The 15522-nt window shown below is 45.9% G+C and overlaps 1 protein-coding gene across 1 annotated transcript; it reads left to right on the plus strand.

Moving 5' to 3' along the window:
* Window positions 1-4582: 4582 nt before the first annotated feature.
* Window positions 4583-11876, plus strand: LOC104250761 (patched domain-containing protein 3). The gene is made up of 4 exons (XM_009811164.2): window positions 4583-5311; window positions 5654-5775; window positions 7618-7763; window positions 10276-11876. The coding sequence occupies exons 1-4, from the start codon at window positions 4583-4585 to the stop codon at window positions 11874-11876; spliced, it is 2598 nt and encodes an 865-aa protein (XP_009809466.2).
* The last annotated feature ends 3646 nt before the right edge of the window (window positions 11877-15522 follow it).

Genomic DNA, 15522 nt, shown 5'->3' on the forward strand with positions numbered 1-15522 from the left:
ACTTATCATCCGGCCTCCAAATCCCTTCTAAGCCAGTGGGAAATGCAAACCAGGTGAAGTCTCCTTGAAGAGCCAATGCCCCTATTAATCACAGCACACACCCAACAATCACCAACCGTATGATGAAAGGAAGAGAACAACAGTTACTTTCTTTGCAAAGCCTGGCAGCAAAAGGTGGCAGTATCACCTGTTTTTTTATCTATTAGCCTAGCAGAAAACACTTGCCCATTGAAAGGGAGATCTGTGCTCAGTTTCCTCTTCATCTTGAGTAGTCTTAGATCCAGTAACCACAACGTAACTGTCAGGAGAGGGTTTGTGCCTTCATGCACAAATACAGGAAAAACATGACTTGCCGGGTGTCCTGTAGTCCAGTTCCTGGCCCTGCCCCAAGGAATATTTCAGATTTTATCCTATTAGAAGTTAATATAAAATGCACGAATAAGCCAGGGAACAAGGACAAGAAACCAGATTCTTGGAGAGAAGACTGGCATGTACCTCCTGCTTGAAGACTACTCTGAATTGAGAGTTAGTGGAGCCATCTTCCCACGCTGTAAGTCAGACCCCTAAGCCTCAGAAAGAGTTAACCTAAAGGCACCTACCTGTGCCCAATGTACTGGGTACCCTGATTGGGTAGCTTCTGCCACTAGGCCATTTCCTACCTCCTGATCACTACCAGAGCTTGTCTCCAGCTCCTGAGGAACCAGAAAGAAACTTCAGCAAATCATAGAATCATAGAATTATAGAATCATTTACGTTGGAAAAGACCTTTAAGATCATCGAGTCCAACCATAAACCTAACACTGCCAAGTCCACCACTAAACCATGTCCTTAAGCATCATGTCTACATGTCTTTTAAATACCTGCAGGGGTGGTCACTCAACCACCTCCCTGGGCAGCCTGTTCCAATGCTTGACAACCCTTTCAGTAAAGAAATTTTTCCTAATATACAACCTAAACCTCCCCTGGCGCAACTTGAGGCCTTTCCTCCCGTCCTATCACTTGTTACATGAGAAAAGAGACTGACACCCACTTCTCTACAACCCCCTTTCAGGTAATTGTAGAGAGCGATAAGGTCTCCCCTCAGCCTCCTCTTCTCCAGGCTGAACAACCCCACTTGCCTCACCTGCTCCTCATAAGACTTGTGTTCCAGACCCCTTACCGGTCCGTTGCCCTTCTCTGGACATACTCCAGCATCTCAATGTCCTTCTTGTAGTGAGGAGCCCAAAACTGAACACAGGATTCAAGGTGTGGCCTCACCAGTGCCGAGTACAGGGGGATGATCACTTCCCTACTCCTGCTGGCCACACTATTTCTGACACAAGCCAGGATGCCATTGGCCTTCTTGGCCACCTGGGCACACTGCTGGCTCATTTTCAGCCGGCTGTCGACCAACGCCCCCAGGTCCTTCTCTGCTGGGCAACTTTCCAGCCACTCTTCTTAGCATTATAGTATGGGTTGGAAGGGACCTTAGAGATCCTCTAGTTCCAACCCCCCTGCCATGGGCAGGGACACCTTCCACTAGGCCAGGTTGCTCAAACCCCCATCCGACCTGACCTTGAACACTTCCAGGGAAGGGACATCCACAACCTCTCTTCCCCAAGCCTGTAGCGTTGCATGTGGTTGTTGGACCCAGGTGCAGGACCCGGCACTTGGCCTTGTTGAATCTCATACAATTGGCCTCAGCCCATCGATCCAGCCTGTCCAGATCCCTCTTTAGAGCCTTTCTACAGATCAACACTCCTGCCCAACTTGGCGTCATCTGCAAACTTACTGAAGGTGCACTCAATCCCCTCATCCAGATCACTGATGAAGATATTAAACAGAACTGGCCCAAATACTGAGCCCTAGGGAACACCACTTGTGACCAGCTGGGAACACATAAATTCCTAAAGCCATGACAAGTGGTTTTTATCTTCTGTCTTGATGAGCCTAAAAAATTCAATAACCCTTTACAGCTGTTTTTTACAGTGAAAGCATTTAGCTGGACACTGTCTCTTCATGTCTGCTGCAATGGCAGTGGATCATCCACAACCTGGTCCACTGCCAAGTTATCCTAGAAGTCTTCTTGGTGCCTGGCTATGGGGATAGATGTATCTCTATAGTTTATTTGCAGACACAGGTCTGTTTTTCTCTGGAGTTACCTCCACATAAGAGAGACTATCTTATCCAGCTGGGTAACTCTTTGACAAGAATTCATCAAGCGTCTACATGACATCAAATATCTTACCCCTTTTTTCTGAGGACAGATTCCTCCTGTGTGAAGAGCTCTTACTCTAACATGATGTAAATATGTTCAAGGACATTGAGAACAGAATGTGGAAGAAGCTACCAGTTTGGAGTCAGATTCATTAAAAAACTTAGATTTCAACAAGTTAGGAGCTACAGGAAATAGCTTCTAAGCGCCTTTCTCCCACAGAGAAACTCAGAACTGATGTACCTTCCGCAGAACACCTGCGCACAGAAAATGGAATCACCAGGATCCAACCTGCGCTAAATGCTGCGCACAGTGGGAGATCTGTAATGCTGCTCAGAGCCTGCCTGGCTGTTTTATGCCCACAGGTGGCAAGCCTGTCTCCTTAGGATGACAGAGAAGAAATACCTACAACTTTTCTTTGCAAGTACTGGCAGAAGAGGAGAGGAGAGAGTTGCTTCTTTCAAAGAAGGGCAAGAAGAGGAAGTGCCTGTCTGTGAGCTATTAGCTAATTGGCTAGACACCTCTCCAGAAGTGGCACATCTCAGCTTAATGTTCTCCTCTGCCAGAGGGCACTCAAATCACTGTCACTTACCAGTGTCAAGAACACCAGGCTGCAGGGTATTTTTTGGACTTGGAAAGATGCTTTCTATCATAGTTAACTGCACAAAGCTCTAGCGTACCACACCACTGAGATCTTTGTGGCTCGCCCATTGCACTCACTAAACCTCGTTTCAAAGTCTTTTGCTTCTTCAGCTCTCATTCCCCTGTTTTGTAAACTTGTTTACCAAGAGAGCAAACACAGCAAGATGTACATCAACACTTTCTATGTTTTTCTCCCAGGCAGAAGAATAATCCTTAGTGATGAAGCAGATTTGGGGAAAACAGTAAAGAAAAAGAAGTCTAGGTTGCCTAATCGCTGGTACCAAGTGGGAGCTGCCTGCTTGTCCTCTGTCACCATGGTCTGGCTGAGGTTATTGTGCGGGCAAGGACTTGGTGCAGCACAGCACAGCCTGAGGGCCACGCTGGGCGTGCAGCACAGCACAGGCTCACTGCTATGCGATCTCCTAACTCCTCCATATGCAATGGTCTCCTGCTCAGGATCACTACACCTTATCCCTCACTTTTTAATTTTGCAGCTTCTTTCTTACAACATGGAAGCTAGATCTGGATTTAATATTGTAACATCAGTCTAATTGATTCCATTATATACCGTGGAACTTCCTTCCCTAGGCTTGTTCTCTGTTCACATACCCAAGGATCACATTAATCCTATTTACTACAGGGAGTTGAAGGCACAAGATCCCAAATGCAAACTCCAAAATTACTTGTAATCCCAGCTCTCCACTACACGTGAGCTTTCACGAGACAACTGTGCATGACACAGTCTTGCTACCAGCTGTGCTCTTTCCTCCTGCCGTACCTCACTATTCCCCTTGCAACAGGCTCACCTGACTCCCCAGTGATTTTGTTCAGCTCATTACACACACAGAAGGTCCCTTTCTTTTTGCAGGACTACAGTGTTATGGTAAACGAGGGGCCAGGCAAGTGCCTGAGCAAGAGGAAAGGGTGCAGTGAAGGCACCTGGCTGGGAGGACTCCCCAGCAGCATCAGCAAGCGGCTCCAAGAGCCGTCAAACAACATGGTGCCAATGGCAGCAGAGAGAGGTAAGTGCCCGTGCCTCACGCTCTTCTGTGCAAAAAGGCACTTTGTTTTGCTTCACTGCAGATCGTTTTGCAGATCCTGGCTTTTGGCGTAGCTTCAGAGGCAGCCATGGCAGCTGACTGGGGCAGGAACCGAGGTGCACAGGTAGGAGGTGGTGGATGGGAGAGTGGTTCGAAACACCATCACCACAGGCTAAGAGAGGGCATCGCCGACGCGCCCCGCCGCCGCTCCAGGAAAGCGGAGCCGGGCCGGGTCTGGCTGAGCCGGGCCTGCAGCCTGCCCCGCGGGAGCCGGCCTGCACGGCGGCAGAACCGGGCTCCAGGCAGCGCTCGGCAGCAGAGACGCCGTAACGGCACCGAGGCCACGGCGGGAGAGGGCTCCCTCGAGGCCAAAGCCGGCGGGGGAGGCGGGGGCGCGGCGGGAGCACGCGCCTGCCCGTCGGAGACCCGAGCCCGGGGCGCGGCGGGGGGAGCGTCCTGTCCCCGCCTGCCTCTCCCGGGGAGGCGGTGGACGTCCCGGTGAGTCACAGCGGAGGAGGGCGCGGCCACCTGCCCCGCCGGGACGGCCCTGCTCGCGCCGCTAACGAAGGCTCACTTGCTCCGCGACCCGCGTGGGGAGAGGGCGGCTCTCCTCCCGCGCAGCGAGAGTCCGCGCCGCCGGACCCCGGCGTGAGGCGCGCCCGCAGCGGGGGAGCTGCCGCCGGCAGCCCGTGCCCCCGCCTCGCCCATGCCGGAGCCGCGGCGCCCCGCGGAGGGCTGCTCCTGCCGCAACACCAACTGCGTGGAGCGGCCCCTGAGGCGGCTCTTCGAAGGGCTGGGGAGCGTCGTGGCCGCCTGCCCCTGGCCCTTCGTGCTGGTGCCGCTGCTGGTGTCGGGGGGCCTGGGCGCCGGCTTTCTCTTCCTGCCGCAGCGGCAGGCGAACGACATCGAGGCACAGTTCACGCCGACGTGGGGGCCCGCCAAGGCCGAGCGCGACTTCGTGCAGCGGCACTTCCTCGCCGACTCGGAGCACTTCTCCGCCCCGCGGTTGCCCACCGAGGGCGCCTACGCCGCCCTCATCGCCGTGGCGATGGAGTCCTCGGTCCTGGCCCCGGCGGCGTGGAAAGAGGTGCTGCTGCTGGACGCGGCAGTGCGCGCCCGCGGCTACAGGAAGCTCTGCGCCCGCAGCTGGGGCGAATGCGACAGCCCCGACCGGCTGCTGCAGCTGCTGGTCCGTGCGGTGGCGGCCGACCTGAAGAACCTCACCTTCCCCGTCAGCGACGGCATGTTCCTGGGGGCCGCGCTGGGCGGCGTGCAGACGAACGCCAGCGGGTGGGTGCTGTCGGCGCGGGCCCTGAAGCTGGTGTATTACCTGCGGGAGGACGGCCCCGCGGCGGCGGAGAGCCAGCGGTGGCTGGAAGCCTTCCTGCAGGACATCCCCTCGCAGCTGGCGGCATTTAAATTCACCTATATTAAGGTAACGCAGCGCTGGGTACAGCCGTGCGGGGGTCACCGAGACACGAAATGCGCGGTTTGCCCGATCGCCAGGAGGGAGCTGGTGGAGGAAAAAGGCGGGGGCCGGCCTGTAGGCTTGGCTGCAGCGCTCAGAGCAATGCTTCCAGTGTCTGTCCACTCCACGCTGCTCTTCCAATGCACCGTCCTTGGCCTCTGCTCAGTGCAAGCAGCACTTCTGGGGGTTGCAAGGGCCACAGAAATGTGTGAATGCCAACATGATGTTTAGCATTGCCTGTGCATGTGTATAAAGACCAAGAAAAAGAGAAGTGCTTCATCTTTTCTTTCCTTCTTGTTTTAAGAGCAGGTGACTTACTTTACCTCGCTGTCCAGACAACAGGAGTTTGAAGGAAATACCGAAAGCGTGATCCCGCTCTTCTCCATAACGTATTTCTTGACAATAACCTTTTCAGTCGTCTCTTGCCTAAGGTAAAATGTCTTCTAAGCTGTGGATCAATGAGGAGTGAACTCTGCTCTTCTTTACCTTGCCTAAATTGGTTTCTGCTCTTGTAAAGTGAAGTAATTCTTGAAGCTGCTAACTTCATGTAATAATAACCAACGTGTATTTCTTTGCTGATTCTCTCCTACTTGTGTGTCTTTTCCAACTGCTTAAATGGGGTTCATGATAAGTATCAGACAAATACCTGAACAAGCGTTCATTTCAGATATGCACAGCTTGAACGCTAGTATCCATTCTTCTGTTCTTTGAAGCCATCGGTCATTTCTCTAGTCCCCGTCTTATAAGAATCCTTTTTGTAGCTGGAACTATTTTGGAGGTTTGGAACTATTTAAACAACTGAAACAATCCCCTACTCTTTACCTTTGTAAGAGGTTTGAGGTGCTGTAGCTTTGGCACTGAAAAACAGTATGCCAAAGTAAGCATTTTTAATTATGAAAGGGTTCTGCTTTACCCTATGCGGGAAGGGGGCCAGAAGCATGATCTAGCCAGCCTGGCAGCAGCATAATTCTGCACAAGCTCTTCTGTTGAATAAAACTTACCAGCTCAACTTGGCATACCCAGTGGAGACATTCACACAAAAGATGCTTAAAAGTCAAACAGAAAAGTCATCATTTGGGGGCAGGGAAGGAGTAACTGGTGCTATTGCTAAGGTTAGTCTAATACTTTCTTGCTTCATTCGTAGCTTCTATCCTCATCCTGCCTACAAGATACTAATTCTTTGTAAAGATCCATTTAAAAAGGGAAGGACGCAGGGGAGGGAGGAGGAAATATACCATGTTAAGATCTGTTTGCACCTTTTTTTCTGCCACCTGGTCTGTTAAAGTACAGATGAAATGAGCACTAGCTTCATAGGTTACTGCAAGTCTGGGTACAGCTTTAGGTATTCTGCTTGCTAGTAGAGTCTGAGCCTTACCTGCTGTCCACAAAGAACTTAGCCTGCCCTTTCTTTGTGCTGGCGGAAGGTGAACCATTGTACATTTGACAACTGTACGGCAGTGTTTGTGTGCTGTGCTTGAGAAATGAAGTTCTATTTGGAAGGTGGGCTTACTGGTTTAGTGCTTGCATCAAGCATCATGCCCATTAGGCTATACAATTTCTGGACATCAGCCATCTCGCATCCAGTCATTTGTGAGTGCAGGTAGAGCGAGGACGATTCCACCAACACATGCTTCTTGCCTTGGAAGCGAGAGGTTCTCTTAAAGTTCAGAAATGGACTACAGCTTGGAAAATATTACTAATCAGGCAAGAGGCAACTCTCTACCCCCTCAGTGTGGTGCTGTCGATAACATCAGATGCAAAGTCTCCCCCATTTCACAGGGAATGCTTGAACCAGCCCTTGGGGGTGTCTTGGCAAATGGCTGGTAGCCAGTATGTTGAGAAAGCTTCTGTACACAGCACTTACTCCCTGGGAGATACTTCTGTACTACAGAGATATGCTACACCAAGAACCCGTGTAAAAGGAAAGAGCTTCTAAAAATTCAGTTTTTTGTGTCACCCTAAATCTCACCTCTCATTGGTAGAGCTTACGTATCTTCATTTTGCCAGCTCTCTTGTTACTGATGCAAAGATCAGTACACATCTTTACTCTTATGTATATAACTGACTAGCAGTAATAATGTATTTAGCACCTCCTATATAAATTAATCTTATCCGGTGCTGACACCTGGGAGCTGTCCTGCAAATAGCAGCTTTCGTCAAGAGTTCTTTTCACAGGATGCTGTCGGTATCTCTGCAGAATATTCACTTGTCATGCCAAACACCTTGGTGAAATATTTGACATGTAACTAAGATATTGCTTAAAATATTTTCAGGCTGAGCTGTATAAGAAATAATATCTGGCTTGCATGCTGTGGAGTGGTTTCTGCCGGTTTAGCTGTATTAAGCAGCTTTGGATTGATGCTCTTCTGTGGAGTGCCATTTGTGGTCACTGTGGCAAATGCACCATTTCTTATTCTAGGTAAGTAGAAAAAGCAAGTCAGATTCAGATACAAAGACTAAAGTGGAGTTAAAACAACCTGACGGTATTACTCTTTTATGATAGGAGCATCAGATCATACGCAGTTCCATCCTGCAGTGAGGGGAGGAGACACTTGGAGGTGCAGCCTCCTCTGAGCTCCTACAGGCTGGTGAGCTGCACAGCTCAGCGAACCCAGACTGGGACTGGAGCTGGGCTCTGGCGGAAGGGCAACTTTTCCCAAAAAATTATTCCTGCTCTAGTTCCAGTGCAACAGCATGAAAACTATAAATGAGAGGGTGGTAAGGTTAGCATTTTTGGCATTGTTCAAGCATCCCTGGTAATTAGCCATGCTGATTAATCATTTCTTTAACTAGTGCCAATACTTCAGGTGAGCTTAACAGGGTGCTGTCACTGTATTCCTCTGTATCATCCCCTGCTGTTTTCTATAGGCTTATTATAAGCATTTACATATCTCATTAGCTCTGGATAAGTTTGTCTACCCCAAAACAGTTTGTTGTTAGTACTGTTCTGTGGGACTGCTGACTTCGTCAGCAATTTAAGCAGGTGCAAAGGTCTTCCCTAAACCATCCACCTCTTGACCACCTCTTTTTGCAGTACAGCGAGAGCACCCTACTTCTCTGCTGATAGTCAGCCTCAGGGTAGCTCAACAGCAGCACCATGGAACATGTGTCCAGTGTGCAGCTCATGCTACGCTAGCATTGACTTAATTCAGTACCTGTATTATGAGGTGAATATGGGAGGTAAGTTACGGTAAGTTTTTGTATGCCGTTTTCAGAGTGTAGTCTTTGGTCAGATAAAATTGTGCCTGAATATGGTTTAAGCAATGAGCAGGACTGTCTGTAATTTCAAATAAGAAATCCGCCTCGTTTTGATAAGATGTGAAATTTCCTCTGCAATATAATGACTATGTAGTAAACAGTCTCATTTAGCTGTACAACTGAAGTGATGCACCATTCTTATAACCAGTTCCCCCTAAAAACACAAGGAGGTTAGTATCATTGCATCACAGTTGCACAGACTGCTTGACAGCCAGTGCTGAACTTTCCAAATACCATTAGATAATGTTGCTGCAAATAAATTACTGCTTTTAAAATCCTTACCTGGTCTCCTATTTGATAAATTCATGTGATGTTCTCTTGGTCTTGGTCTCATGTTGAGGAAAGCACATGGAACTCCCGGGTTGATAGAGGCTCTGCGTCATACTAGATGTCTAATGCAAATGCTCCTCAGGGCACGCATTGTTTCTTTGTTTCCTGCATAATTCAAATGCATTTTGTATTTGCTTTTGTTTGCTTATCAACTGCAGAGGCTCTAAATTTCAGAAAGACCCTTTTGTATATCTGGAAAAGGGCTTAAGCCAGTCTCTTCAGATCTTTATAAATAACATGCAGAATTTTGTCTTCCTTGTATTAAAGCAAACAAATTATCAGTACATTAGATGAATTGCTTTGAAGCCTGCTTGCTTTCCAGAAGCAGCCTGGCTCGCTGCCATCCAGTATTACCTTTTGACATGCTTCATCTTTGCATGTCTACTGGCAATTGCCTGTTCAGGCAGCAGATAGTGATTTCATCTATTCATTTATGCTTAGCTATAGCATCTATGCTTGCTCCTTTATTCACGCAGTCTTGCTTCCCCTTTTTGTGAGATTAATTTTCAGGGAATAGAAGAGCCCTTGATTCAGTAACATTGGCAAAATACTGAGAGGTCTGTGATTAAAATCTCGAGAGTTAGCAGAACTGAGAAGCACATTGGCTCTTCCTCTTTAAACTTTGGCTCACTTACTCTTGTGTCTTAGCAAAAACTCTAGCCCAGGACCCAGTCTTCCTGGCAGGGTTTCCGAGGACTCTGGTGGGTAATATATGTGGACGCATCAGTATAAATGTGAAGATAAATGAATAATAAATCATGAATAGATGCTCGAAGATAAATTGGAGAGAAGATAAGGGGAGAGCAAAGAGCATAAAAAAGCAAACCACTGGAGAACTAGGACCACTGTACTGCTGTGTGATAGCAACTGTTCTCCCTGTCTGCTGAAGGCAGAGCAAGAAATTACTGCTCTGATTTGTTGCGGTGATGAAGAAGAGATTCCAGAGATAGTGGGGGACACTTCTAACGATAAGGACAGTTGAGCATTGGAATAACCAATGTATTTAAATCTATGTAATCTACATCACTGGACATCTGGACAGCAGATACAACACACTTGTCAGAGATGGACTAGGAGTACTCAGTCCTTCAGCAGAGTAGGGTGAGGGATCAACGACCCATCAGGTCACCAGGAGTTTCTGAAATGTAATAAATTCAGCTACACACAAAGGATCTGTTTTCCTGTATCTGTTTAACTTGCATCAGCACTAAAGCAATGTTAATAGCCTAATTTTCTTTTTCAAAATTTTATGCAGACTTAAATGTGATTAATTTTGTACTTTTGTTGGGTGTTAGTGGAAGCTGCCATTTGCAATGCAGCATTAACTTTTTCTCCTCTTGCAGGAGTTGGTGTTGATGACATGTTCATCATGATCGCTTCCTGGGAACAAAGTTCAAGAAAAAAAGAGAAATCCGATGTTAAATCTCGGTTGGCCGAGACTTACGCAGAAGCAGCACTTTCTGTGACCATCACCACTCTCACAGATGTTTTGGCCTTCTTCATTGGCACCTGGACTGCTTTTCCATCCGTGAGATCATTTTGTCTCTATACAGGCACTGCTTTTGTCTTCTGCTATTTATATACCATTACCTTCTTTGGGGCAATTATTGTATTAAATCACAAAAGGGAGCAAGGAAACCGACACTGGCTAACTTGCATGCCTGTGGGAGTAGATACAGATCAGGCTGAGAAGTCCTGCTTGTACAATGCTTGCTGTATAGGCAGCTGTTCTAGGCAGTCATCTCAGCCAGAAGGTGAACATCCAATGAGCATATTCTTTAAAAAGTATTATGGTCCCTTTTTTACAAATAAATGGATCAAGCTACTTGTGGTGTTGCTGTACGGAGCATATTTGGGTGGCAGTATTTATGGATGTACTCAGATCAGGGAAGGCATCGATCTTCGAAATCTGGCGAGTGATGACTCTTACATTATTCCATACTATGATGATGAAGACAAATACTTCTCAGCATATGGACCCAGGGTCATGGTTGTCATTACTGAAAGCGTAGATTACTGGAATGAGACTGTTCGTCTTGGCATTGAGAACTGCACACAGAATTTAGAGGGCATATCCTATGTAGATAAGAACCTCTCAGAGTCATGGCTGAGAGAATACACAAAACTCGCTGAAAATTATTTCATAAATATAAACAATAGGTCTCTTTTCATTAGTAACTTATCTACACTCTTCCAAATTGTTCCCAGTTTTGAGTGGGACATTAACAAGACTCAGGATAAAATAGAAGCTTCACGTTTCTTCATCCAGACGGTCAATGTGACCTCAGCTGTTGATGAGAAGAATCTTCTCAATCAGTTAAGAGAGACAGCCAAGCAGTGCAATATTCCATTAATGGTGTACCACCCAGCATTCATATACTACGACCAGTATTTGGTAATAGTGCAGAACACCATTCAGAATGTTGTCATTGCTGCCGGGGCAATGCTTGTTGTCTCACTTTTGCTAATTCCCAACCCGTTGTGTTGCTTGTGGGTGACTTTTGCTATAGCTTCTGTTATAGTTGGTGTTGCTGGTTTCATGACATTTTGGAACGTCAATCTAGATTCCATATCCATGATCAACCTGGTCATTTGTATAGGGTTTTCAGTAGATTTTTCTGCTCATATTTCCTATGCCTTTGTTACAAGTGGAGAGTCATCAGCCAATAAAAGGGCAATCGAAGCTCTGGCCCTGCTAGGTTACCCAGTATTACAAGGTGCAGTTTCTACTATATTAGGAGTAGTTGTCCTGGCTGCAGCAAAAACGTATATTTTTAGGACATTTTTCAAGATCATGTTGCTTGTTATTTTGTTTGGGGCTCTTCACGGTCTTGTTTTTATTCCAGTGTTTTTAACCTTTTTTGGAAACTTTGGCAGATCACCCCAGAACACCAAATCTAAAAAGCTAGAGTTTAGGTTTAGAAATGATAAAGATTGTCCATGACTAAGTTAAATGTAATATATTATGTATTTATTATATGTAGATTAAAATGCAGTGACTTTCAGGGAGTATAAGAAATGAAGAGAATGAAGGACAGAAAAATAAATACAACAGGGAAGCAAAGGCTTCAGAAAAGCCAGGCAAGAAAAATAACAGAAGAAGAAATGAAAATGCACAGAATGGATTTGCATTTCTCATTTTTGTGTGTGCTTGACTAACACTTTAATGTTGTTAAACCTTTTTCTGTGACTTGTTTACTGAAAGTATTAAAATTACTATAAACACTGACCACTGCACCAGCTTAATGGACTATGTTACAGGTTTGTCAGGCAATGTACACAGGAGGGAAGAGAAACTCCCACTGGTTTACATTTCCTGCCTGTTTACCTTGATGCTGAAACTCAGCCCAACACTGAGCCTGAAGACAATTTTCTCCCAAGAGGCTCAGACCTGGAGATTTTACAGCAAGATTACAATAGGTCAGAACTGCCTCAGACTGCAATGATTCATAAGCCTTCAGGAGACGAAGTCTGCTTCGGCTCCTAATGCAGCACAAAAAACCCTTAGGGAAGACAAACTGACTCACATTTTGTACTCAAATCCTTCTTTTCTTGGTGTCCTGTTTCCTTGCTAAGATTAAACTTCATGTATCTTTAAGAAGATTGTGTGTAGCTTCTGTAGGCTGCAGTTTGCAAAGGGATATGCTGTAAGTGATTGAACTTCTGTGGACTTCCTGAATAACCACCATGGAAGACACTATGCCATGGCATGACAGGGCAAGGATTCACTGGAGAGAATCACACCCTGATCGAGTACAAAAGGAAAAAACAACTCAGGTTTAAGCCAGTCAGTCCTGAAACTATAAACCCATAAATTCTATTGCGTTCATCAGTGACAACCCATCCTGTGACAAGTTGATAGAGCAGAGGTGCTTTCACTGAGTAAGAGCTAAGAATATATGAGGTGGTCTTTTAACCTGTTGGGACAGGACACTGGATGAAAAGACAGTACATAGTTTGTTGCCAATTTAATGAGCTACCTGTTGGAAATCAAATGAATGATGGTAACTGATGTTTGTAATTTTGGAAAAATTGGTGTAGGAGTTATTAAATCATTCAGTCCAAATCTGCAGCTGTGGAGTGTTTCTTCTGAGAGATGCAGCAAGTGTGACAAAGCCAGGGTCTGCCTCTGTTCCGTGTGGACTTCTGACCAGTTGCATGAGACCCAGTAGGCAGGGCAGAATCTTTCTGTTTCCTTCATGATGTCTCTGTTTACAGGGACAATAGACTGGAAGACAAGTCACTGAGAAATTAAAAATTAACTGCCAGGACAAACGAAGTACTGATACTAATTTTCAGAGCAGTGAATCACAGTCTACAGGCATTCATTTAAATTTCCACTTAAGAGTCATTATGAAAGCTACGTAACAAAGCTCAAGATAAATCACTGACAGCCAAGAAGAAATTATCTGACCAGTTACTCAATATTGGCTGAATCTGGAACGCAACAAAAGCATTTATAAAAGAACACCAGCAACTTTCTGTCCAAAAGCTGTTATTAACCAAGTTACCACAAAAAAAGGAAATTAAAATCAAACCCCAAAACTTCTCCAAAAATTTTGATTCTGTGCATGCCCTCTCAAATTGGGGGGGGGAAAAAGTGCCGGAGACCACATGGAGTTTACCCAAAACTTTGTTATGAATATATGAATACTGGTTTATGTTAGTTGCTCAGATACTACAATGATGGATAAAAATAAAACCTGTAGAGATGCTCTGAAGAGTAACAACTACAGTCATCGTTAAGACATGTCCTACATCCCTTTGTAAAAGCAAAATGAAATCAAGCACAAAGCTATTTTTTGGAGGAGTACTTAATGTGCATAAAGACAGAAGTGCACTTCAGCTGATGCATCTTTCCATACCTACTTTTATCCCTAGGTCCTAGAGCAATAGGCTTTTTTGCCTTGTGGCGATTAAAACACAACAAACAAAACCACCACTCGCCCTACCACCCACACCCCTACCTATAACAGTCTGAGAATTCTTGCATGAAATTCTTTGCAAAAGGTATCCTGAACTTTCCTGCAAATTTCTATCTCCAAAGAATGTTTCCTTCTCATTCCAGTTTTTCTGTGGAACCTTCCTACCTGGAAAGATACTCAAACCAAATCTGGGCATGTTGTTGCATCACTAAGGCAGCTGAATATTGTGAAAGTAGCTTTGTAATAATGGGTAAATGTTTATAGAAAAAGTTACAGGTCTTGCAAGACTCCAGAGTTGAAGAGCAAGTTTTGTTCACAGAAGGAAAAGCAGTTCTTGAAATAGTAGTCAAAGACTGAAAACTACTATCAATCTTAAAAGAAATCTGCTCCTGAGGTGGAAGTCAAAACCCAGTGCTACTACAGCCCATATGGTGCATCACTGAATCTCAGTATTACAGCCAGCAGCATTAAATTTCCAGGACAGGGCACTAACCACAAAGCTAGATTTAAGAAAAAACAAAACGAAACCAAAAAACCCCTGAAACCCATGCACCAGAGTCCCCCCTTTTCCCATTAAATATTTCAATGTCCATATTAGTGCTTTTATTATGGCAAATGATACAGCCATTTCTGCACTGATGAAGCTACCAAAGGAGCAGATGATGCACTCCCATTAGCCAACACCAGAGGAAGGATCTTAGTAAACACTAGACAGAAGGAACAGGAGTGATGCTTTTGGAAAAAGAGAGTGGAAATCTACTTCTGAGGGAAGTAGAGCGAGTGGTCTACTTGAAGTGAGTACTCTCACCTCTCGCCCTGTTCTTTGGCCATGTTTTAGATGCAAAAATAGCTCTACTTGCTTCTAGGAGAGGTTTCTGAGCAGGTCAAGAGAGCAGACAGCTACCAATGGCTTGATTGCTCTATTTTTACAGCCAGTTTAATGGATCAAGATTTAGAAAACTCTTGTGACCTTTCAGCTGACTCAGGACATCACACGGTAGGAAGCAGCCAGACAGAGCAAGCCACATCTTTCACTGGAAGTTTGCATTTTCTTTTAAGTTCTTATTTTATGTGCCACCATGCTTGTGACCAGTTTAGGGCTATTTAAAAAGCAACCAGTCCATCAAAGCACCTAGCTCTGCCCTATTTTCAACAACATGAGGCCATGTACTTAAAGGGAACTGAGGTTATTCTCACCATCCGACTGATGTTTGGAAGCTGCCTTTGTGGTTGTGGTGGGTTGACGCTGGCTGGATGCCAGGTGCCCACCAAGCTGCTCTATCACTCCCCTTCTCAGCTGGACAGGGGAGAGAAAATACGACAAAAGGCTCATGGGTCAAAATAAGGACAGGGAGAGATCACTCACCAATTACCATCACAGGCAAAACAAACTCAACTTGGGGAAATTAATTTAATTTATTGCCAATCAAATCAGAGTAGGGCAATGAGAAATAAAACCAAATCTTAAAAACACCCCTCCTTTCTTCCCAGGCTTAACTTTACTTTCAAATTCTCTACCTCCTCCCCCTCAGCAGCACAGGGGGACGGGGATGGAGGTTGTGGTCAGTTCATCACACGTTGTCTCTTGCTACTCCTTCCTCCTCAGGTGGAGGACTCCTCACACTCTTCCGCTGCTCCAGTGTGGGGTCCATCCCACAGGAGACA

This window comes from Gavia stellata, chromosome 6, assembly GCF_030936135.1.
Source record: "Gavia stellata isolate bGavSte3 chromosome 6, bGavSte3.hap2, whole genome shotgun sequence".
Taxonomy (NCBI): Eukaryota; Metazoa; Chordata; class Aves; order Gaviiformes; family Gaviidae; genus Gavia; species Gavia stellata.